Source organism: Sceloporus undulatus, chromosome 3 (genome assembly GCF_019175285.1).
Source record: "Sceloporus undulatus isolate JIND9_A2432 ecotype Alabama chromosome 3, SceUnd_v1.1, whole genome shotgun sequence".
Lineage (NCBI taxonomy): Eukaryota > Metazoa > Chordata > Lepidosauria > Squamata > Phrynosomatidae > Sceloporus > Sceloporus undulatus.
The window spans coordinates 105,534,340-105,559,674 of NC_056524.1; the positions used below are offsets into that span (position 1 = coordinate 105,534,340).

The 25,335-nt window shown below is 38.0% G+C and overlaps 1 protein-coding gene across 1 annotated transcript in view; it reads left to right on the top strand.

Annotated features, from left to right (window-relative positions):
* CCDC138 (coiled-coil domain containing 138) overlaps positions 1 to 25,335 on the top strand; it is a 44,871-nt gene that overhangs the window by 14,337 nt on the left and 5,199 nt on the right. The window contains exons 2-12 of the mRNA XM_042458415.1: positions 730 to 862; positions 1,090 to 1,208; positions 3,232 to 3,410; positions 3,505 to 3,663; positions 5,183 to 5,307; positions 6,449 to 6,521; positions 6,607 to 6,708; positions 7,663 to 7,827; positions 11,261 to 11,377; positions 12,151 to 12,343; positions 16,289 to 16,465. Of these exons, the coding sequence (XP_042314349.1) occupies positions 730 to 862; positions 1,090 to 1,208; positions 3,232 to 3,410; positions 3,505 to 3,663; positions 5,183 to 5,307; positions 6,449 to 6,521; positions 6,607 to 6,708; positions 7,663 to 7,827; positions 11,261 to 11,377; positions 12,151 to 12,343; positions 16,289 to 16,465 (1,542 nt within the window). The remainder of the gene's footprint in view (positions 1 to 729; positions 863 to 1,089; positions 1,209 to 3,231; positions 3,411 to 3,504; positions 3,664 to 5,182; positions 5,308 to 6,448; positions 6,522 to 6,606; positions 6,709 to 7,662; positions 7,828 to 11,260; positions 11,378 to 12,150; positions 12,344 to 16,288; positions 16,466 to 25,335) is intronic.

Below are 25,335 nucleotides of genomic sequence, written 5' to 3' on the forward strand. Positions count from 1 at the left end.
GCATATGGCGAGGTTCCACTGTATCTTCTGCTTGTTCATAATAAGCCAGGTATTTTGCTGATCCCTGCTTTGTCATGTTGTGTAAAAACGTACATTGATATTAGGTGAAAAGTTCAGAAAGTCAAGATATCAGTAAATTTCACTTTTAGCATACAAGTTCAGAGTTTCATAATTTTATAAAGGCACATTTACTTCACAATTCAGGCACATTTTAAGATGCTGCTGTATTCTGATTCTAGACCAATGTTAAAATAGCAATACTACAAATAAACATTTTAGAATAAGGTGGTATCTTAAAATCGGAAGCGAACCTTTAGAGTGGACTAAGTTTTTCCATTACTTTCCTTGACCTATTTTTCCTAAGAGACATGTCTTAGCAATATAAAAAATAGATGACCTTTCTGTTAGAAAATATGGAGAATATGGTATTTGTGAAAAGTAGTATCAGAAAACTCATAGGATCTTTAAAAACAAATGATTTAGTTTTGACAAGTTTTGTGTGTTTCCTTACGTTATTTTGTTTGTAAAATTCACTTGCATCCCAGTCCAGAGGTATGTGTATTGCTGCTTGTTGGGCAAGGGCCCAGATAGGGCTCAGGGTTTGGGAAAAATGACTGGGTATTACATGAATCTGAGCCCTGCTTTAAATGGAGGATTGCTATAAGTATGCTTGCATTTTTAGATTTCTGCCATCATGATTTTTTAGGTTTTGCTCCTCTTTCCTTATAGGTGAAGTGGATAGTTCGCTTGATGCTACAATTACATCTTTACTCATAAATTCTTCACAGCCAAGTCATACTGTGGGAAAGCACAATAAGAAACAGTTTTTGGATTCCTCAAAGAATTTTAAAAACTTGAATCGGTAAGAAAATCACTTTACTTTTTGTGGTCCAGTCTTTTCCGTTTTTTAAAAGAAGAAGCCTACAAAGCAATGGAATTCACTCATTTTTCTCTGGAGTAGTGTTTTAGAAAATAGTAGTTTTAGGATCAGAAGATATTTTTGGATATTTCTGATGATGTGAAGACTACTGGATATTGAACTTTATCTTACATTGTATATACTTTTATGTGATCATTTGTGTTCATTAGGTCTGATGATGAGTTGGACTCTCTGTGTGACTTAAGCCAACTTGATATAGAGCCAGAGTTCAATGAAAATTTTCTTGGAAGTAATGAAACTCAAACTGGAGGCTCATATTCAGAAATAGGTAATCAGATTTTTATTATTTCTAATACATCTTGATTGAAGTCTTCTGGAATAACATGCTGACAACTTGAAATTAAGAAGAATGCATCATTGTGTCTGTTCAGCTGACCTTGTGTACTTGATCTTTAGGTCTTTAACTGCAGGTTTAGTGATAATCTCCTGCAAGACAGTTGAGGCAAAGTTGGACAGTTCTAACTCACTTGCAGTCCATGTCACAACTATAGTAGGTCCAGGGCCTACTTTTATGTCCCATGACCCTCAGGGGTTCACATGAACTACCAGGGGAAAAAACCCAAAGAGTGCAGAGATCCACTACTGCTGCTGAAGAATTAGTATTTATTTTACATTAAAACAGTACGGCTGGGATGGATGGGTTGAAATCTATTTAAAAATTAACTCATTGCGCTTACAGGATTCCAACACTTTATCCTCTTCTTTGGCCAGAAAACAGTAATCTGGGGATTCTCTACATGTTGAGGGACAGAAATGCATCCTGAAGGGCTATGTGTGGCCCCAGGGCCTCAGTTTGCCTGTCCCGATATATATCTTCATTAGTGAAGCCTATTTGAGAGCACTGTGGGTTACTTTTCTTTAGAAACCATTTTATTCACCATCTAGACATTTTCTGGCTGTAACAGGGACAACAAATTGTGATTAGCTTGGCATGCCTAAGAATCAATGGTAGTTAGATTGCATGTACTGTACTCAGTCTAATCGTTTAGGGACAGTATGTTTATGGTCATTTCCTCTTTGTTTGTTTGTCCACACCCACTCTCTTCCTGGGTCACCTAGGCACTCCTTTGTTCTCTGGAGTCACAGGTGCAAGAGAAAACTAAATGCAGTGACAGAAAAAGTTGGGATTTTAGTTCATATGCCAGCAGAGCCATCCATAAAGATGACTCAGTTGGCTGCTAAAGAGGAAATCATGGTTGAATCCAAAGGCAAAATTATGGAAAACATTATGTTCTGAAGTGAAAGCAAATTGGAAGGTAGGGGTGGAATCTTCTCAACTAGACCTATTTGAAAGCTAGCATGGTGTAGTGCTTTGAATGTTGGACTAAGATTGTGAGAAACCAGGGTTAAAATCCCCCCTCAGCCATGGAAACCCAATGGGTGAGTAAGTCACATCCTCTTGGCCTCTTGGTCAATGGCAAGCCCTCTCTGAATAAAGCTGGCCAAGAAAAGGATCAGCTTATGTCACCATAAGCCAAAAATGATTTGAAGACATACAATAACAGCAGTAAAAACTTGTGTTCTGCTGTGTAATGCTCAGCACTGCATAGGATTGGGTTGATAGTTACATTACTATTCATACACACAAACAAAATGTAGTTTTAAAAGGCCTAAATAGGCAACTCTTGAAGCTGCTGACTTGTTAATGTTTAGAACTTTCAATTTTAATTATTGCCGTCAGGCTAAGAAAAAGTAGTGTTTTTCCATTTCAAATGAATGTAAGAGCATTTCTAGATTGGTTAACAAATTGGGTATCTTCATGATGTAAAGCACTTTTTGACCCTTGTTCTGTCCTTTGTATATAGTTTTCTAGATACTGTGACTGCTTTTCATTTATATTTACTTGTTTTTATAATTTTTCTAAGTTGCATAGTTTTTATTTGTGTTCTGTTTTGTTGTGGATAATTACTGGTTTTTATTTCTGTCTAGTCCATCTTGTGATAAGACTTGCTGAAAGGTAGAATATAAAGTCACAAAATAAAGAAGTGAGAAACCTTTTCCTTCACATATGTTACAGGCATAGATTTTAAAATTATCCCTTGCTTTTGGAATTTGTTTCTGCAGTCTCTCAGCCCCTATCTGCTTATAAAATAGGATAAGACTCATTGTATATGACAAATTGAAAGCATGGTAGTTAGCATATCAATGGGCTCAATTTCTTTAATTTTTATTTGTATACTACTACAGCAGCATATAATTTTTGTATCAATAGACATCTCTCCCCTCTTCCCCCAAAGTGAAATTAAAGGAATAATTTGCTAAATATTACTTCTTTTATTTTCACCTCATAGACATTACTCTGCCTTCAAGTCTGACAGTGGCCACATGTTGTGATTATGATAGTGGCACTGATGCAGTAAAAGAGAGAGTGAGCATTCATGAAACACAAGAATTAATTGGGAAAAAACTGATACCATCTCACTTCAGTCAAATTTATCATGAATTATCAATCATACATCAAAAACTGCAGGTAATTTTTTTAAGAATGACTTTACTATTTGTTAAATATTTTAAATATATATCAGCATATCAGTACAATATTCTGTTGTCTTATTATGGTGCAGCAAGAAAAACTAATTCAGCAAGAATTTGCTTTGCAACTCGAAAAACGAGAACACTTCTTAGCTGAACGAGAAGCCCTCCTTTGTAGACATGAAGCTGCCTTGACCAAGATAAGAGATGTAGAAGAGGAAGTTCATACAAAATTTCAAATTATGAAGGAGGTAAAGTTACTTCTAAAATTCATCTGTACTTTAAAAAAAATCTAACTAAAACCATTTTTTTGCTAGAAAAAAATTGTAGTTAAAAAGCATTAGAAGCTATCACCTCACCTACCTGCTCAGTTGTTCTTATCACATGTGAAGTTAGTGCTGATCCAGAAGTGCTTCACAGATGTAGATTTCTCACAATTGGGGTTCCCTAACACTTGAGAATTGTGCATGTCAAGTGTGGCTGGGGAATCAGTCCCTTTCATAATGTGGTAGTTCGCTGCTTGTTGAAGAAGTATGAGTATCTCCAAATTACCTGCAGAAGACAGTAATGATAAGAATGTGTAATGTGAAAGATTTTGCTGGCTGAGGCAGAGCATCTATTTCAAGGGGCATACTACCCAAGTCTTGGTACCTGAAGCAGCAAGCCTTACAAACTATTATTATATATATTATATAATACTATCATATATACTCTAATATGTATACTGCCTGATTGTGTGTGTGTGTGTGTGTGTGTAAAAACAACACAGTACATAAATAACAAGTCTCTTTCTTTTTATGGCACTCAAAATCATATGATAGGATTGGCAGAGGACTAAAAAACATAAGAGAGAGTCAGCATGATAAAGGGACAGAAGTGGAATAGATAGAAGTAGAATAATCTGTGTAAGAAGAACACCTTGTTGGGAAAAGGTTACTTTCTCACTTACCTCTTGATTTGCTTTCTGCCCAAAAAACAATCCATTTTGTTACCAGTGTCTTTTTGACACGGGTTAAATAGGTAAAAATGGGTAAAAACCATGCCCCCCCTTTCTGAATCGCTTTAGGGATTCGAATTAAGTGGGAACTATCGTGGTTTACATCAGATCGAGATCCAGTTTAAAACGTAGTGGGAACAACCTCTGTGTGACTGAGGCTTATGGCCATGAGCTTTGTAAATTATGTGAGGCAGCTGAAATGTGAATATGAAAGTTTTAACTTATTCCTTCATACTTTTGTATAAGTTAGAAATTTTCTTTTTGCTTCGTTTGCCCTACTAATCTGGATTAGTTTAGCTACTGTATACAGGTGACCAGTGTGATGACAGATAGGTACATTCATGGAAAGTCCTCTTCTATCTTTCCTCAGAAAATCTTTCCACCGCATACATCTTAAGGCTTTTGGGTTCACATTTTATAAAGAATTAGAGGGAGCCACAAATGTGGGAAATAGAGACCGAATTTAAAATGGTTTTGAAAACAATGGCCTGTTACAGACTGCCAAAATAAAGCTGCTTCAGGTCTCTTTGGAGGTATGCTGTTTAAATGATGCATGCATCCTTAGAATCCGGAAGCTGCACCAAAGCTGCACTCCAATGCTTAGGAATGGCGTGTGGCTTTGGCACGACCTCCGGACTCTTAGGACCCATGCATCATTTAAATAGCATACCTCCAAAGAGACCCGAAGCAGCTTTATTTTGGCAGTCTGTAACAGGCCAATGTCTAAGTCCTGTGAGGGCTTTTTAAATAAAAGTCTTTAATTTTGTTTGTAGCAACATGAAGCTGAAATTCAGCAATTATCTGAAGCTCTGAATGAAAAATCTAAAGAAAACAAAAGGCTTAAGACATCGTTTGAAACATTAAGAGAACTGAATGATACCTTAAAAAAAACAGGTAAGTACAATTTTTACAGGTTCATTCATTGGCCTTTGTATATGTATTAACAAGATAGTTTCAAAAGGTTTTGTAGTATGTAATAGTTAACTGTATAGCACTAGATCTAATGTGATGCTAGTTGTCTGAAAAACTGTGCTAGATTTTGCTGTTGTGCAAGCAGTATTGGAAAAACACTGTTCACATGCTATTCATATCACACAGTGACTTCCATAATGGAGTATTATTCTGGATACCTCCCTTGCATAATATAAAATTCATTTCTGCTAGTGCAGTACAACATTGGATTCAGACCATGATCTTGATTATCTGCTGTTGATGTTCTGTGAGAAACAGTGGCCAGAATTTAGACACAATTCACACTTCCCTACACATTAGTAAACTTTTAAACAATTTCTGTCTTCAAATGTATGTTTATAAACATGTTTTTTTATTGTTTGTAGTGTATTAATGTTTTGTATGTTTTGATTTTTACTTCTTTCTGTGAACTCTAATTTGAAATGATCACAGGTCTCTTGGGGTAGTGTGACATGTTTCAGTAAAAGATAGGGATGCCTGTGCATTCAGTGTATCCATTCCGCAAGGCTTAATGCAGTGATTCACAACTGTGGCTCTTCAGATGTCATTAGACTTCCAGCTGCCAGAATTTCAAGCCAGGCTGAAGAGTAGTGAGAAATTCTGGTACCTGGGTTCCAAAGGTGGAAAATACAGAGAGAGCATTTGTATGTCAGTAAATATACACTTGCAAAGATTACGCTTGAAATGTGGAAATGTTTACAATTTATATTCACATAAGACCGATGCCTTTAAAAAAATTCTACAGGATATATTCAGCCTGAAATAGGTGATGTATACAAATGGCTCTTGGACTTTCACCTCAAGGCTTAACAGAATAATTTCTCTTATACATTACTCTTTTTTTTCACTGGGGGAAAGACGAAGATGTTTTGATATACATTTACATATGTGAGTGCACGTAGACCCCTGACACCACCACACATGCAATTGTCAGGCTGAAAAAAATTATGACTAAAGATAGGTGAATGGGTGAATCTAGTGATCCTGTTGACTTCTGCATTCTTTTATACCAGGGCAGAGAAGTCAGTGTCGAAATTTGACTTGACTTTTTACTCTTTTTAGTTAAGTGATGTAAGTGAACAAAACAAGAAGCTAGAAGTCCAGTCTCGAAGAGTACAAGCTCGTTTAGAGAATTTGCAGGTATGATTTAATTATGTTTCCAGTTGTTTGTCAACTTACAAGCAAACATTATAATGTATTTCTTTGTCAATCTGTCCTTGTATAGAGGAAGCATGAGTTTTTATCAATACAGAAGTCCAAAGGAGCTTCCCAGTCAGCCCTGAAGCATAAAACTGTCAAGCCAGAAAAAGTCATCAAAATGTACAAGGTAAGGCACATGTAGTGCAAGAACTGTGCACCCAACCTAGAGTTTCAAAGACTTAAAAGAGTTCTGTTGCATAGCTGTCAGTTCAGTGGAGGAATGAACCACTCATGAAAAGTTAAAAGGGTTTTCTTGAACATGTGAATACTGGACTGCCGATATAATAATAATAATAATAATTTGTTTTATTTATATACCGCTATTCCAAAGATCATAGCGGTGAACAGCAAGTAAGCTAATTTGCCCCCAACAGTCTGGGTACTCATTTTAGTGACCTCGGAAGGATGCAAGCCTGAGTCGAGCTTGGGCCCTTTTGCTGGTCTTGAACTCGCAACCTTGTGGTTTTGAGTGAATGGCTGCAGTACAGGCATTTAACCACTGCGCCACCAGGGCTCCTATATGCATGAGATGGTGGAGTGGAGACAATACATTTTATTGAGGTCAGAGACTTGGAAGTTATTTTAAATATTCTTGCTAAATACTATTTTTCCCAATTTAATAAAATGGCAATATCATTGTTTTATGATGTCAATATGCATTTTTAATTGTCCATATATGCTTAAGGAAATGGTGGTGGGGGGAGTCCAGACTTTTGCACTTCTCCAAGGAAGATACTGACTGTAATTGGGTGTGGTAAAAAATATACAAGACTTGTTTTCTTTTAAAAAAACTAGCAAGGAGAACTGGAGAGATAAATTTCAGGAGAGGGAGGGACAACTTTATTTTCAGTGCTGGCTTTGTAGGACTTTTCATTCATCTAAATCCATTTGGAAAAAAATATTCCTCCTTCAAACTGGCACAGGAAAAATATCTACAGTCACATTTCCATACCTTTTTGTTCAGTTGTTGCAGGCCAGAAATGTGTTGCAGTGCAGATTGTACAAGTTGATGCATGCAATAGATAACCATCTTCTAATAACAAACTTTTTACAATAAGCCTGTGATGGTTGCTGTTTGCAGATGCCTTTTAATTCACACATCTACGACCTTTTAACAGTATTAATGGAATGGATTTCAGATCAGCACCTCAACAAACTGATAGTAGAGGAAGAGAAAGAAGATATTCACAAGCGAACAAGAGCCATCACTCCTACCAAAAACTATACACAAGATAAGTGTATCAAGGTAGAGTTCCCTGCTCTTGTTTCACAGTAGACCTTTATCATGTCTGTGTAGTTAGTATCTTTTGTGTCTAATAATGCTAGTCTGCCTATTATTCAAACCTTGAGCTATTGACATTTGCTAGCTATAATGTTAGGTATAATTTCAGGTATATCTGATGATATGTCATTAGAATTTCATTTAGACAGACTTTGCTTATCTAGATTTGGATATGTTCCAAGCCAGGGTCAGATTGTTCAGATAAATTAATTAATATCATTGTATTATATAATATTTTTGAAGTAGTTATTTTAAGTAGAATATTAGAAAAATAAAACGTTGTTATGTCTCCTTAACTGCAAACCAACACCCTTTTTTTTAAAAGTGAAGCCTTATTGGACCCAGCGAGACTTAGTTTTGATGAAACATAGAGAAGGCTGAATTCAATTCTAATCCCATTTTGAGTTCTCCCATGGATGTCGATAGAACTTACATTGCTGTTGACTAATATATCCCATTCATTTCGGTCAACTTTCTTTAGTTACTACTAATATTGAATTTATCCAACAGTTTTATGCTGTGAATTCTACATAGATATATAAATGTTTTATGTAACCAACCTACTTTTCCTAAAAATACATTGGGTTTGTTAGATTTAGGGGCAAAGATGTGCGGCTTGGAGCGGCTGCACCACCCATAAATCAGCCCTGATTGGCGCAGGACGATAGTCCCGAAGCCAGCCACTGCTGCCATGCCAAATGGACTGCCGGCAAAGAGGGGTTTTGGGGTTTTTTGGCTCCTTTTAGCAGCCAGCTTTGAGCCGCCTTAGGCAGCCTTAGCATGGCTTCCAGCCAATCTGGGGGCATGCACCATTTGCATGCAACGCCCCCAAAGCTGGCACTTTTTGCCTGTCTGTTTCGAGCCCTAATTCTCCCATGCAGTTAAACAGAACAGGACTTTTAACTGATCTTATAGTTTTTAAGTGGATATTTTTAATATGGTTAATAGTTAAATTTGGTTTGAACGTTGACTATTTGGTACATTTTTAATTATGTTGTGATCATTTTTAATTTGTAAGCCATCTTAAGTCCCAGTTTGGGGGAAAAGGTTGGATATAAATAAGATGATGACAATAACAACATCACCACAATGACAAAAGTAGTGATGCAGGATCTGCTTTCAACCAACATGATATTGAAAAATGAAAGGAGCAAATAAAAACATTTCTTTGCATATAACTGATTTTATTAGGTTTTAAGAACTTTCTAGATAAAACATATTAAGCCTAGCACAACAGTGAACTCTTTGTTAGAGGAATACATTTCAGTTATTTGTCAGTGTGACAGATTGTTGTGACCCTTCCATTTCAGCTAGAAATTCTAGATACATTCAATATTTCAATAACTGTCCTGCAGTGTAAACATTCACATCTTGATACAGCAGTTTGCAAATGCCCTCCTCAGGATAACATCACTATTCTTTATTTAATATTACTTTGTCAACAATCTTCCTTATGTGATCAAAGAACATCCCTTTTGTGTACCATCTAGAAGCAATTCAGGAATACGAAGCAATGTCTGCACTTGATAAAACAACAACTCAAGAGAAAATTAACACACATGAACCCATGATATAGGACTTGCCCCCAGACTTCTGTCTGGTCTTGCTGTTTATTTGCTTGCTGCTACTTGTTTTTGAGTAACTACATACAGATGTAAGCAGAGCTCTTTTGCCAACAGCAGCTGATGCTGACAATGTTTCCTACTTCACTCCTTGGCACAAAAAAGACAACTGGAGTCGGTGGCAACCATTTTCTGAGACTGATAGCTTTCTCCTTTCCTAATTGTGGTTTCAAAAAATCAACTAAGAAAACCAACATATTAATCCTGATTTATCCCACCTCTCCAATGGATCAAGGCAGGTTACAGCAGTAAAAAAATTACAATAATAAAATATATACATACAACATCAACATTATAAAATCATATCAAAATCACTAAAACATCAAAATTTGCACAAGACATCTTGAGTTAGTCAGGATAATCTATATCAGTGGGAGTAAGATGATCAGTCAGGGAAGGCCTGTCAGAAGAGATCCGTCTTGATGGCTTTTTTAAATGGCAGTGAACTATTATACTGTTACTGCCATACTTGTTGCTAAATAGACCACGTTCTTGAGAACATACAAACAACATTCTTGCTACTTGTCTGCGAAATACACCATTTGTAAAAGTGAACTAAGCTGATGAAACTTGAATATACTCAACAGTTAATCGATTAACAAATTAGCATGTGAAAAGGTTGAGAAAATGAAATGAAATTGGTAAAGATTCAGAAACTGGAATGTTCAGGCACTGACCTGAGTTGACAAGTTTTTATTTTTCTTCATTATAATGTTGAGACCTACAGACAGTATAAAAAAAGTAAATAATCCAACCTTAGTTTGCTGCATCATAGATGGTCTTAATTTTTTTAACTTTGATTTAATTTATTTTTTGTTTTTCCAACAATTTAGACATTCTAAAACAGTTTTGAGTGCTGAAATTCCTTCATATAAAAATAGTTTTGACACCTTTAAATTTGAAAAATATACCCAGTTCTTCTTCAAGTTAGATCATAGTTGTAGGCCTGAATCCTATTATTAGACCAAACCTGACTAGATCTGTTGAATCATTGGGATTTACATGAATGGCATACCATTCAGCAGCTCATTCAGTGCATCTGATCTAGTTGAAGTAGGTGTCAGGTACTAAACTGCACATCCACCAGCTCTGATAGACAAAATCTAGTCCTTTAGATATTGAAGTGCATCTCTCAGCAGTCCTAGCAAGTGAAGAACGATCTTCTTGATTTCCCAGGATTGTGCCCAAATCCTATGTCAGACTGAGCTCAGTAGGAGGAAGAAATTAAAATAGGTTGGGGGGGGGGTAAATCCTAGCACTCTTCTCTTCCCCCTCTCCACACATTTACCCTTTCTGCATATTGTCAGTCAAGGGTTCTGGATGCTGCAGTAGCTCCATGGTAGATTTCTCTTTCTCACTTACAACAGCATTTCATGTTCTTCATTCTTCATCTGCTTTGGATAGCCGGTATGCATATTTCAGTCCCTCTCCATCCCAAATTACTATGTGAGTTTTCTTTCTTAGCTTCAAGATTTCCCCACTTTTGTCATTTGTTTTTGAGGGTATTTTATAGACACCTACCAGCAATGAGATACCAAACAAATTGAATTGGGTTGTTATATGAGTAGGACATTACAATCAGGATTTAAATTCATGAAACTCATATAGATACATTTTATCCTTCAGGGCATTAATTTTTATTATTTTGGTATTTCTTGATATGTCATAGAATAAGTATAGTGCAGTCTACAAGACTGAGTTTCAATATAGAATTTATTTGTAGAGTCCTGATCTTGCAGGGAAAATGACAATTGTGATGCTTTTGTGTTGTACAGTGTTTGCCTCTAGTTGCTGAACAGCTCCAGTGGATGCCCTTTGTGGATCCAAACTTGCACTTCCATGTGGTTAAATTTATTTACTGGACTTTGAGACAGTTAGATGGGAGGATGCAGGTAAGCAGTATTCACAGACAGTTTATTGGCATTGAGAAAAGTATTTTTGTTGCTTGGAGGTGTCAACTGTTATTGTTTGATTTCAGTATGACCCAGATATTTCATTTATTATTCTTTACATATTAGATAAATTGTTTCCAATTTTGATGGAGTTACTTTCAAAATAACTTTTTTCTGGTATAGAATTATCATTCTCCTACAAAAAAAGATCTTCCTGAATCTTCGTTTGCGAAGCAAAGCCAGATAGAGAGAGATAAAAAGAGAGCTGAGATTAAGAATTCATCTTGCAGAGAGAAGAGGAATTCATACTTTATGGGCACATTGCTCTAAAGGAATCCCTATTGATTTTAATATAGGCTACCCAGTACTGTTCCTTGTTATGCACCAAGGTTAACCTATGGCCACCTTATGCTTTTTGCTTTGATGCAAACTAATGTAATTTGTAAAAATCTCACAATTGATACATAAGCATTCAGTACAAATTTAAACTAGCCAGTAATTGGAACATCTAGTTTCATCAGCATTTTTTTCCTGTGGTGCTGTAATAACATTTTCATTTCTGGCTCAGAATGATAGTTCAAAACATGGTGCTGGCATATTGATTGATATACTTCATTAAGCCTTTATCCAGTGGCCCATCATTTAATGAACATTATTTATAATCTAATCATTTAAACATTTAGCTATGTTGATTATACTTGAGTACATTATTTTTACATTTACAGTATTTAATAGAATGTTAACATTGTGTGGTTTTATCGCTTGTGTAACAGTATGCAGCAATGACATCAACAATGCGAAGAATGGGTGAAGATTTATTTAAAGGAGTTGTTGCTAAGGAAAATCAGTGTACTTCTTCTGAACATGCTACTGATCTCAAACCAAAGTCAGCAGCTTTCTTCAAAAGCTGCAGTTTACCTTTAAGGGTAGTGTCAACTTTAATTATAATAAAAACAGTGACACAAGGTAAGTTCTATAAATATCATTGATATCAGTTTTACTTGCTTATAAACTATAAAAAGCTCCTAATCTCAATTGACTGGTAATAGCCGAAGTAAAGAAAGAAGGTAAAGAGGAAGGGATAAAGTATTTGGAATGAACATTAATTTCTGTTGCATAACTTTCTGAACTTTGTCTAAGAGGGCCAAAAATGTAAGCAGCCACTATAAACCTAAGAAGGACACTACTGGATCAGACCAAAGGTTGATCAAGAAATTGGGAAATAAACCTTTGTTTGGACTATGTCTCACAGAATCCCTGTCACAAAATCTGCCTCTACATTGAGGTTTCCTATAGCCTTTATGGCTAGTAGCCATTAATGAACCCATCCTCTCTCAGTTTATCTGATTCTCTTTTAAAACTGTCTAAGATACTAGTTACCATCACCACATCTTGTAACAGTGATTCTCATAAAGTCAATGTGCAGGGAGAGCCAGCATGTTGTAGTAGTTTGAATGGTGTACTATGACTAGAGACCAGGGTCTGAGTCTTCACTCAGCCATGGAAACTCACTGGGTGAGACACAGCTTCAGAGGGAGGCAAAGACAAACCCCTGTGATCAAATCCTGACAAAAAGACATGTGATAGCTTTGGCTCAGGGTTACACACACAACAACAAAGTATTGAAGGAACGTTTACTAGGCAAACTGTATGTGCATATTATGTGATAAGAATGTTTTTCTTTATTACATTCATGCTTAAGTGAATTTTGAGTTTAAATATATTTTTGAAATGAGCATACAAGTGAAGTGAAGGAATGGCATGGATAAACGGTGAATAGTAGGAGTGTATTACTGTTGCAGTGTGGTTGGAGACACTGAGCTACTGAGCCTGCTATATGAGTTATATAAATACGTGAATAGTTAAGCACGTGGTGGTGTGTATTTGAAAATACTTCTGTAACCAATGAGGCTCAGCTCTGTACAGTATTCATTTTTGCAGCCAAAGAAGATCATTTGTCCTACATATAATAAATTAAGATACAGATGGACTGCATATTACACTACGTATTCTTCTTAAATTAGCATTTTTGTTGAGCTCTTTTGTAAATATCTGTCAGGGATATTTTGGTTGGGAATACTTTCTCACAGCCTACAGAAGTCTAAAAAGGGAAAGCTTGTTCCCCCCAAATGTTTTAAATTGACTCTAAAGTATTTAATATGCAATAACTATTCTCTAATACCTATGTTGATTTGTTTCTTTATTGGTTTTATAAATTCCACCTTTCTCCCAGAGACTGCACTCACATTGCACCTACACCCCTTATTTTAGAATGTAAGACATGAATTTGCACTATAAAAATACTAACTCTGATTGTTAGATAGTCGAAGACATTGTGTAAGTGATGTTTTGCTTTAAAGTGACAGTGCAGTAGGGGGCATCCTAACTAAGGTTTTGCAAGTACTGAAATGATTCTGTTTATATAACAGCCCTGAAACATAGCAATTTTATATTTACCTAACCTGTGTAAATAAATGTAAAATAAAGTGTTACTCTGCTTAAGACACCTGTTTATTACTTTACCAGGTAGCTTATATACATATACATACGCTTTAAACGTGCTGGTTGGAATGCAGACACATTCAGAAATAGCAAAGGAAACATTTTTCTGATCAAATTGTTTGGAATTTAAAAACTGAATTAAAATAAGCTTGGCATTTTAGGATGAAGTCCTAAAAGCATTTACTGAAGCGTAAAGCCTAAATTCAGTTGTTGGTCCCACCTACAGTAGTCCCATTGAATCAATGGAATTTCTATAAGTGTTATTTATTCAACAGATATACTTTATTTGGGACTAACAGTTGAATTTAAATCTAAGACCCAATGTGATTTCCTTTGCTCTTTATGGTAGAACATAGAAGTTGAGTATTATCAAAGTATGATAAAAATCAGGTAGCTAGTAGGTACATCCTTGGTCTTGTTGAATAAAACAAGTTCAAAAGCATTCCTGCTGCCAAGACAATGTGGGCAATGAAACTGTCACAGCTTCATTATTCAGAATAATTGTATGCTATTCAAAATTAAAAATTACTCCAGTTAACATTTAACCTTGAAAATCAAAAGAAGCATTTCTTAGGCGAATTTTAAGCTAAGAAGCTTTTCATTTAGAGTCTCAGCAAAAATGCCAAGCAAGATCTGCACCCTTTGAATTTTTTTATTTTTTATTTTATTTTATTTTGCCATAAAAAGGACTGCCTTTGTTATGTACTTCTAAATATGCATTTTGCAATCTGGCAAGTACTTAATTGCAAAATAATTTTTCAAACATTGTAATATATTGATCTCTTTCAGACTTGTTTTATATTCATACCTTTGAAGCTGCTGTTTTAATTTGTAGAAGGAAAACTAACAAAGTTCTGAAGCACATTTAAATGGTTAACAGGTTTATTACTGTTTTATGGATTGGAACCTTCACAATTAAAGGCATGAAGGGAAGCATGGAGATAGTGGAGTAATAAGACCTTGGAAAGCAAACTGTAGGACTCTGTGAATTTCTTGTCCTTTGACTCAATGTGATATTGTTCTGTGCATCTTATATTTCTATAATTAAAAATACTGTTTTTAAATTTTAAATTTTGTTTTTACGTTCCATTAATTTCAGTGGTTCTCATCTAAGTACAACTAAATTTGAATTTAAATTGGGAATGGGGAAGGTATAGCTCTCTAGATATTGGTGAATTGCAGGTCCCATCAACCCTAGCCAGAACAGCCAGTGGTGAAGAGTAATGAGAATTGCTGTCTCCATTCCCCTTCTCCAGTTTACATTTCAAAAAATCAGAAAATATTTATTTTACTTCTTAAATACAATAAATATGATGAAAAGGTCATATATCTTCCCTATTATAGGCCTCTCAGATGATCAGAGTGACAAGGTTCTAGCTTTCACCTCTAAGAAATCACTAAGAGAACTATCTACTGTGCCCAAACACTTGCCTTCTCCCCTGTTTAACTAGATTTTTTTGTCATTTTCTCAATTCTGAAATTATAGCTGAACCCACACTGCAGAAATAATCTGGTTTGACACCACTTTAACTGTCATGGCTCAAGACAGTTGTGGCAAAACTTGGGTGCCACAATCAACTACCATTCCCAGAATTTTATCGTCGTAAGCCATGGCAGTTAAAACTGTGTCAAACCGGATTATTTCTACAGTGTGGATGCAGCCTGTGATCTTTCTTTTTCATATAATGAAAATGCTCTACACAGTAACTACTTGGTAAACTATGCTTCTGAAACATTCTGGATACTAGGTTATGCCCAAAATAGACAAAAAACATACAGGCTGCAGTTAGCATCAATTTCAGATTTTAGCAAATTCTGTTAGCTGATTTGAAGAACAGATTGGGAAACTCAGCAAGGCAGTATTGTTATTATAAAAAGTTTATTTAACATTTTGTGGTTGTTTGGTTTCATGAAATATAATACAAGTTGTATTGTAAGCTGATTTGCCTCAAGTTAACATTTCTGACATTCCTGTGCTATTTGAAACAGGGAGAAAAGTTATGCCTCAAATGAACTGTCACACTAGAATGCAAAGAGGTCTTGAAGCACCTTGGAGATTAACTGAATGAAAGAGGTTGTAACATAACCCTATAGCATGAATACATATGCCTACACACAACATTGGACCTCTGTATTCACTGGGGATCCATTCTGGACCCCTGTGGATATGAAAATCTGCGCATACTCAAGTCCATTAAATTTAATGGCAGTGCAGCCCACTCGCGCTGGCACAGTTGTGTGCACACACTGCCATTAACCAAAATGGGGGCTTGCTGTCCATGGATGATTAAATCTGCGGATGGCAAGTCCACCGATAAGGAGAGCAGACTGTGTGTGTGTGTAGTTTGATAAAGTGACTAGGAATAATGAAGCTCAGTTTTAATACTTAAACTTCAATGTATTTTCTAGCTGATTACTTGGCTCAAGCCTTTGATTCACTTTGCATTGATCTGAAGACAGATGAAGGGAAAGCCTTATTTTTGGATTATGAAGCTGTGCCTATTATATTAAGTCATATTCGAATATCAAATAAAGGCCTACTTTCCAATGCCATTGATAGTTTACTTCAGATGACAACAGAATCCAGTAAGTATGTTGAATCTTATTTTAATGCTCACTTGCTCCTGTACCTGGTTTACAATTATGAAAACTGATATAGTCTTTTGCATAGAATGCAAATACAAATACAGTAAAACAAACAGAACAAATAAAAACTTTTCAGTCAAACAGACAAGGACATTTCATTAAAAGATTGTTCATCCCCATCTTTATTTATTAATTTGGGGAGCAGATAGGTTAGCAAATATACTCGGAACTCTCACTGTTCTATTATTATTATTATTATTATTATTATTATTATTAACCTTTATTTATGAAGCGCTGTAAATTTACACAGCGCTGTACATGCAATCTTTTTAGTTAGACGGTTCCCTGCCCTCAGGCTTACAATCTAAAAAGACATGACACAGAAGGAGAAGGGAGTGGTGACGGGAAAGGGTAAGAGGTCCAGCAGTTCCTCTCAACCTCCGAGGCCTGGACCAAGGCAGATGGACTGAAGGGAGGGCTTGGCTTCAAAATGGAAGGTTAATCATTATCCAGGGAAAATACATACTCACAAGTAGAATAATACATATACAGTACATAGCAATACAGGAAATGGATCGATAAACAGTCAACAACAGAACATCAGATAGTAAGCGACAATTATGCGATGCCTGGGAAGTCTTCTCGGAACAGGATGGTTTTCAACTCCGTTTTGAAGCTGGTTAAAGAAGTGATGGCTCTTGCTTGTGGAGGAAGAAGGTTCCAGGAGTGAGGGGCAGCAAGTGAAAAGGGGCGAATCCGGGCTGGGGCAGAGGAAATCCTGGGCTGGGACAGGAACCCTTGACTACCAGAACGGAGGGCCCTGGTGGGAAGGTGATGAGAAAGAAGGTCTGATAAGTAAGGAGGGGCCAGTCCATGGAGGGCTTTGAATGTCGACAGCAGGTGCTTATACTGAATGCGGAAAGGGAGAGGGAGCCAGTGAAGGGATGCCAACACAGGAGAGATGTGGTCAGAGCGGTGGGTGGAAGTGATAATGCGTGCAGCTGAATGCTGGACAGAGATTAAAGGATGGAGGTGAGAAAGAGGAAGCCCAGCCAGGAGGACATTACAGTAATCAAGTCGTGAGATCACTAGGGCATGGACCAGGATCTTGGCAGTAGAGGCTGTGTCTTTAAGTTTTAACTCTTCATACTGAAATGGAATGTGAGGAAGACCCAAACATATCCACTCCCTTAACACATTTTTGCACTAAGCATGAAGTGAGTTAGGTAAAACTATATTTTCTTTTTGCCAGGTATATCTACCCAGAATTCTTAGTACAGTAAGTGAATAAAAGAGCCAATAACTAGACAACATTTTTCCTCTTGAAAAATGTGTGAAGAATACAGAAGTAAGGCTCAGCATGTTGTATACTGTATATACTTGACTATAAGTTGGCCTCATGTATAAATTGAAGGTAGGTTTTGGGGCCAAAATTTTGGATTTTGATATGAGCCATGGATAAGTCAAGGGTAAAACTTAACAGCATGTAGCAAAGGATGAAGCAAAGAAAACGATGCTAAAGAACTTTATTTTTTTTTTTTACAAGCATAACTGTTTGTTCTCACCCTAGAGCAGACCTGCACAGAGTAGCAGTAGGAAAGAGCCAAAATTACAATAGGTTAACTTCTTTGGGCTGCATATAGATTTTAATTAAATACTAATTATATTAATTAATTATATTATATTACATTAATTAGAATTAATTCCATTCTCCTCCTCCTCTGCCCAGCCCTCTCCTCAGGAGAAAGCTGAGTGGCACAAGAGCCTCACTTGTCCTCCTCGACCCGGACTTCTCCTTGGGAGAAGGCCAAGTGATGGAGGAGCCTTGAGGAGCGAGCTTTTGCCTCTCTTTCTTGTACACTGCTTGCCCTTCTCAGGAGAAAGCTGGGGGAGGAGAGCCTTGCAGGGTGAGTGTTTGCCTGCCCTCCTCCTCCGCCACCACCACCACATGGCCTTCTCCTCAGGAGACAGCTGGGCAGTGGAGGGGCCTTGAGGGGCAAGTGTTTGCCTGTCTTCCTCCTCCTCCACCATCACTATCACCACCTGGCCTTCTGCTCGGGATAAAGCTGAGCAGTGGAGGAGCTTAGCAGGGCAAGTGTTACCCCTACACATGGCCCTCTCCTCAGGAGGAGGCTGACCAGTGGACGAGCCTTGAAGTTGTTCCACATCTTCATGGGCTGCCCAAAATCCTTTGACGGGCCGCATGCAGCCCCCACCCCCCGGACTGTATGTTGTGTAGGCCTGCCCTAGAGGCTGGATGGATGAGATAGTAGAGGAAGTTGATGCGTCTTCTAGGTGCTCTGAAAATGGATTAAACTCTCACCAGAGGATGGTTTCTTTTTTTGATAAGAGTTAAAGTACAGTACTTACGTTGACCCATGGATAAGTTGACCCAGGTTTTTGGGGTCAATTTTCTCAATAAAATTTCTAGACTTATACATTAGTATATACAGTAACTGTTGCATATATTAGTCCTGAGAGCCAGCATGGTATAGTGATTTGAGTTACTAAAATTTTTGCAGCCGAGGGCTTAAATCCTAATTGGGGAATTCATTGGATGATCTTGAGTAAGTCACATTCTCTCAGCCTAAAAGGAAGGCAATAGGAAACCTCTATACAAATCCTGCCCAGAAAAATCTGTGTAAGGTTAATCTTAGGATCACCTTTCAACAGAGACTACTTGAAGGCAAAGAACATCAATGTCATTATGTATGTTTCTAATGATTTGGGTGTCAGGAGTTAATCATTATCTCACTGAATGGCCTTGCCCCTCTAATACACATCCATGTCCATTTGTTATGCTCCTTTGAAAATAAGCCGCAGTGTGCATAAACTCCAATTGCAAATTTAAACACTACAAAATTGAAAGTGTAGAAATTTCAACGTGCAAAATTTACATCTCTTTGGGTTTATGCAGATAAGACCTTATTCATGAGTTCAGTTCAAGGCTACTGGATGCTCTATGGAGTCAAGACTAGCTCCTTGATTGTACATCTAGAACAGTGATTCCAGAAGTGGGTGGTACATCCCCCTGGGAACAGTGGAAAGATCCATGGGGCGGGGACAGAAAAGGGGGACCTTCAGTCAAAGTATTGGTGCGTAAGAAAAGCAAGGGGAATCAGCGGCCTTCAGGACCATGTGGGGATGAGGTGCTCGAGCACATGGTAGCAGGAGAGAAACAACGACAAAAAGGATATTTCACAATTATGATCTTGCTGAAGCTTTTTGAGTTTTGGCTGTACTAGACTGCCAGATTGGAGCTGCACTGCTGCTGCTGCTTTCTTTCATAGGACAGGCCAAGAGAACAGTTAACAGAAGAAACACTATTTGCAAGGGGGAAGGGCTTGAAGCTGTGTGGAGGAGGCATGTCTTTTGGTAAGGAGGAGGAAAAGTACCCAGTGTTGATTCTTCAAAACAACCCTCCTCTCTCAGATAAAGAGTTTTTCCTCACTGGGGAGAAAAGTGGAAAGCAGACCATGCCCTCTCTGCCTCAGTGAAGACAAATTGAGAGTCTTTCCTTGCTGGGGAAAAGCTTTTCCCTTTTCACCTGGTCACCATAGGAGCAGCCATTGAACTGCTAGTCAAGCAGTGACCAAGAAGCCTCTTTCCTGTGCCAGCCTTTGCTGCATAGCCAGCATGAGTGAGATGTTTCTTGGGTGCTGCTAAGCCAGCAAGTCAGTTGCTGCTCCCAAGGTGCTGGGGTGCAACAGTGACCAAAGAGCCTTCTGCCCATGCCGGCCTTTGCCACAAGTTTGGCATGGGTGAGAGGCTTCTCGATTGCTACTCCCAAGATGACCAGCTGCTGGTTGCTGCTTGACCAGCTGTTCAGGCTCTGCTCCGTCTGCACTCAGTCACCTTGGGAGCAGCAACCAAGCAACTGGCTAGCTGGCCTTTCTTTTGCTATAAGGCCAGCATGAGAGAGAGGGAAGAGCAGACCGCAACCACTGCTTATTCACACATGAGCGGCTGGGGAGGCAGTGGTGAGCTAGGTGTGGCTGAAGTGGACTCCGCTGGCTGGCTGCTGTGCAAATAGTAGATATAAAGAAATGGGTGGGGGTGCACTAGGATTGTCACACAAGAGCAGAGGGGGCAGAAGACCCCAAAAGTTTGGGGACCACTGATCTAGAACATGTGTATTGGGCTGGTTTCCTTATTATTCAGAACCCCTCCTTATCAATCTTTGATGGAATACAAGTTGTTTGTTACACAAGGAGGTTACTGAATGCTTAATACAGGTGGATTTTCTGTCTGATAGAGCTGTCTGTCCATGTAACTATTTTCAATGAGAAATGTTGTGTATTCAAGATAACTTTACATATCATACCAGAGTTAAAGTTTTTGGATAATTATTGGCTACTTGAAAGAATGGCTGGTATCATTATCCTTTTATTTAATCAAAACCTTGGTCCAGCGTTTGGCTCCAGTAAAAGGCAATCATATCTCTAAATTATTTGCTTCTGGTTGTACTCTTTCAGAGACTTAGAAAGATTTCCAGATGTGCCTCCAGCTAAAAAGAATAATCATTCTGTATTAAAGACTTGCAGTTAGTTGAACTAAAAGACTCTGTACTCTGTGCATTCCTATGCAAACCAGCCTGCTTGATTTTCCACTGAGATAAATTGCTGCTAAGGACTCATCCCACGCGTTCTGCCTAGGGTGATTATGCTGTTTTATCTTAACTAGGAAACATTGTTGCTTTTTATCTTTAGCCCCCTACATGCTAATGTCAAGAGAGCAGTTTTGTGTACGTCATATGATGTTGGGAGCACTTTCCTTTTATGTCAGTCTCACAAAATGGCAGGAAGGTGCAACAGTTAGTGTATAAGCTTTGACAAACTTTTATGCAGCTCATAGTCAACCTTCAAAGTTATGTTGTTCATGCATTCTTTTGCTGCTGAGTGTGCATATGGTAGGCAGAATATGATGCACATGGTTATAACATATGGACATGTCTGAAACCTGTTAGTGGTGGTGGTGGTGTTGTGTGCCTTCCAAGTTGTTTCTGATTTATGGCAACCCTAAGGTGAACCTATCCCAGGGCTTTCTTTGGAAATATTTGTTCAAAGGGGGTTTGCATTTGCCCAGCATAGATCTATAGATAGGGCCACCAAAAATGGAAATTAAAATAAGAAAGAAAAGGGAAGCTATTGAAAGGGGGGGGGGTCAGCACTGGGTGCATTTTGAAAGAGTCCTTAAAGTGAGCTCTACAAGGTTCAAATATTTTAATTTGCTTACACAAGACTTACCTGACCTGGTTGTTTCATTTCACATTTGCTGTTGTTAGTTTGAATAGAAAGTTTGCTGAAATATGTGGAGCTGCACTTTTCTCTTGGTGTACGAACCTATTCTAATACTTTATATTATTTCTGCATCTGATATCAAATTTTATGCAAAAGAAATAATGTCCAGGAGCACATTTACTTCATTAAACTGAGATATACCTGTATATACATAAAGAACAAGTGTACACATGTACTGTATATCAAAATATACTGCAGCTTTTTCTACAGCTGGAAAACAGTAATAGAGATACACTGAGGAAGAGGAGACTAACCAAAGGCTGAAAAGCAGTAGAACTCAGTCTTGTATGGAGGCTAAAATAGTGTTCTTTAAGATACATGATTAAAATCTGAAACAAAAAACTCACCCACCACTACCAGTGTTTTCAGGACAGGGATGATAAGAGACAGTATTGAAAAGATGTGATGGCAAGTTGAGCAGTGCATGACAGACTATTCATGAATTTTGAATAAAAAAGGCTAAAAGTTATGGAAGTGGAATGACTGTTACCTAGTGGTAGGTGACTGGGTGGAGACACGTGGGGATGACATTGAAGGAGAGGAAGCAAGTACATGCCTTTATTGTGTTTCTGATTAATTAAAGGGAAGGGTACTGAGGAATATATGTGGGTGAGTGGATTGGAATTTTCAGGGGAATAAGAAATGGCTTTAAGAATCAGTCAGAACTTGACCGTGGCAAAAAAGAGGGAAATATGAAGTGCTGTGCATAAAACCTGATTGACCCTGAGACTTCCTCAGTAGCTACTTCTTAAGGGTACATTGATCAGAGAGAAAGGGAAGCTACTTAGAAGCAGCAACTAATAGTCAACACCTACAAAGAAAGTCCATCTTCTGAATGCCTTGTAATTTTGTTGTTGTTCTTTCCTGTTAAGTCAACTTTGACTTATGGAGACCCAATGAATAAGATATATCCAGATCCCTAATCATCAACTGCACTGGTCCAATCTTGCTGTGGTTTACTTGATTGCACCAATCAGCCTTTAGTGCAGTCTCCCTCTTTCACTACTACTTTCAACTTTATGGAGCATTATTGTCTTGTTCAGTGAGTCTCCTCATTTCATGATATGTCCAAAGTACAACAGCCTCAGTTTAGTCATCTTTCCTTCTAATGGAAGTTCAGGCTTAATTTGCTCTAAGACCCATTCATATGTTTTTTTTTTAGCAGTCTGTGGTATCCATAAAACTTTTCTCAGCACCACTGATTTCCTTCCTGTCAGCTTTCTTCTCACTGTCCATTGTTCACAACCATATGTAAAAATCAGAAATAGTAGAATCATAGAATAATAGAGTTGGAAGAGACTGCACAGGCCATCCAGTCCAACCCTCTGCCATGCAGGAAATCTAAATCAAAGCATCCCTGACAGATGGCCATCAAGCCTCTGTTTAAAAACCTCTAAGGAAGGAGATTCCACTACACTCCAAGGGAGTTGGTTCCACTGTCGAACAGCCCTTACTGTCAGGAAGTTCCTCCTAATGTTGAGGTGGAATCTCTTTTCCTGCAGCTTGCATCCATTGCTCTGGGTCCTAGTCTCTGCAGCAGCAGAAAACAAGCTAGCTCCCTCCTCAATATGACATCCCTTCAAGTATTTAAACAGGGCTATCATATCACCTCTTAACCTGCTCTTCTCCAGGCTAAACATCCCAACTCCCTGAGTCGTTCCTCGTAGGACATGGTTTCCAGACCCATCACCATTTTGGTTGCCCTCCTTTGGACACGCTCCAGTTTTTCAACATCCTTTTTAAATTGTGGTGCCCAGAACTGGACACAGTATTCCAGGTGGGGCCTGACCAGAGCAGAATAGCGTGGGACTGTTACTTCTCTTGACCTAGACATTATACTTCTGTTGATGCAGCCTGAAATTACATTGGCCTTTTTAGCTGCCTAATCACACGGTTGACTCATGTTCAGTTTGAGCTCTACTTGGACTCCCAGATCCCTTTCACACGAAGTCTTGTTCAGCCAGGTGTCACCCATCCTATATCTGTTCATTTCATTTTTCCGCCCTAACTGCAGTACCTTACATTTCTCTGTGTTGAAATTCATTTTGTTAGCTTTGATCCAGCTTTCTAAACTATTAAGGTCATTCTCAAGTTTGATCCTATCCTCAGGGGTATTAGCTACTCCTCCTAATTTTGTGTCATCTGTAAATTTGATAAGTATACCCTCAATTCTGTTATCTAAGTCATGAGGATGTTGAACAGCACTGGGCCCAGGACAGAGCCCTGTGGGACTCCACTGGTCACTTCTCTCCAGGATGAAAAGGAGCCATTATTGAGCACCCTTTGGGTTCAGCCAGCCAACCAGTTACAAATCCATGTAACAGTTACATTGTCTAGCCCACATTTCACTAGCTTGTATGCATGGCCTGGGTGATTCTGACTTTGCTATTTAATGATACGTCTTTACATTTGTCACTACATAGTCACAAAGTGGTGAAGCTCTAAGACCACCATCTTGACTAGCTGTGGGTAAGGCTATTTTATAGCTATAAATATTTTAAGAATTTTAAGTTCAAACTCTCTATGGAGAAAAGCATTCTTCTGCTTATTTCAGAAATTCTGCCAGGACCACAAATGGGGAATGAACATGTTTTGAAGTTACTCAGAAGAACTACTACTGTAACTGTTTAAAAAAAAGAAACATATTTGCTCCAGCTATTGATTTTCCTTTCTGCTCTAAATCCCAGTAAAAAGTGTTCTTGGCAAAGATTAGCAGAAAATTAGGTGGCAGTAATCTGCCACAGGCCTTTAATAAGTTTCAGGAAGAAAATGGTGCCTGTCTAATGCTACATACTGTTTAAAGAAACATACCAGTCAAGGGCTTTAGTTTATTCAAGACAGCACTGCCACATACATGAATAGGTACACAGATTACAGGAATTTGGCCACTGGTTTTTATTGAGTATGGCTTTGTACCAGCCTCTCATTTAAAGATTTAAGAGGGCTGTGAGCTGTGTAATTGTCTAGAACAAAAAGCCATAGTCATTGCTACTGTTTCATTATACACAATGCATGGTTGCTGGTAATGTTGTTGCTAAGTATTGAGCTTGTGATGTTTATACATGTATATTTTCTTGATATGACAATGGAAGCCTGAAAATGTTTTTAAAATACTCTTGTTTCTTGCCTTTGTGAAGGCTTATGGCTTTGGTTGTACTTGGACTCAGTCCTGCACAATGCTAACTTTTTGAAACAGCAGTACAGGTGGTGTTTGAAGAGTTAATCTGTCACATCCTTTCTTCTTTTAAGGGACAGGTGTGAAGTCATCTTGAAGAGAGGCATTTGAAGTTAGAGCAGAAGAAATAATTTATAGCTTACCTAGGATAAGCCGTGAAGTTTTTCTTTCAAGGAATCCCTGTCCCAACCCCTCCCTTCTCATCTTGCCTTTGTAGTGTTGTTTCTGATTAGCTAGGATACTCTTTCTCTTCTACCTTTAAAGCAGAGCTCAACACACGGACAAAACAGTGCTATTCTCTGTAACACAAGGCAGAACTCTGCTGTCTGAATGCAGGACTTGAGTTTTTTTGGAGCTTTAAAGGGCTATTATCTTTGAAAAAAGTCTAAATTAGT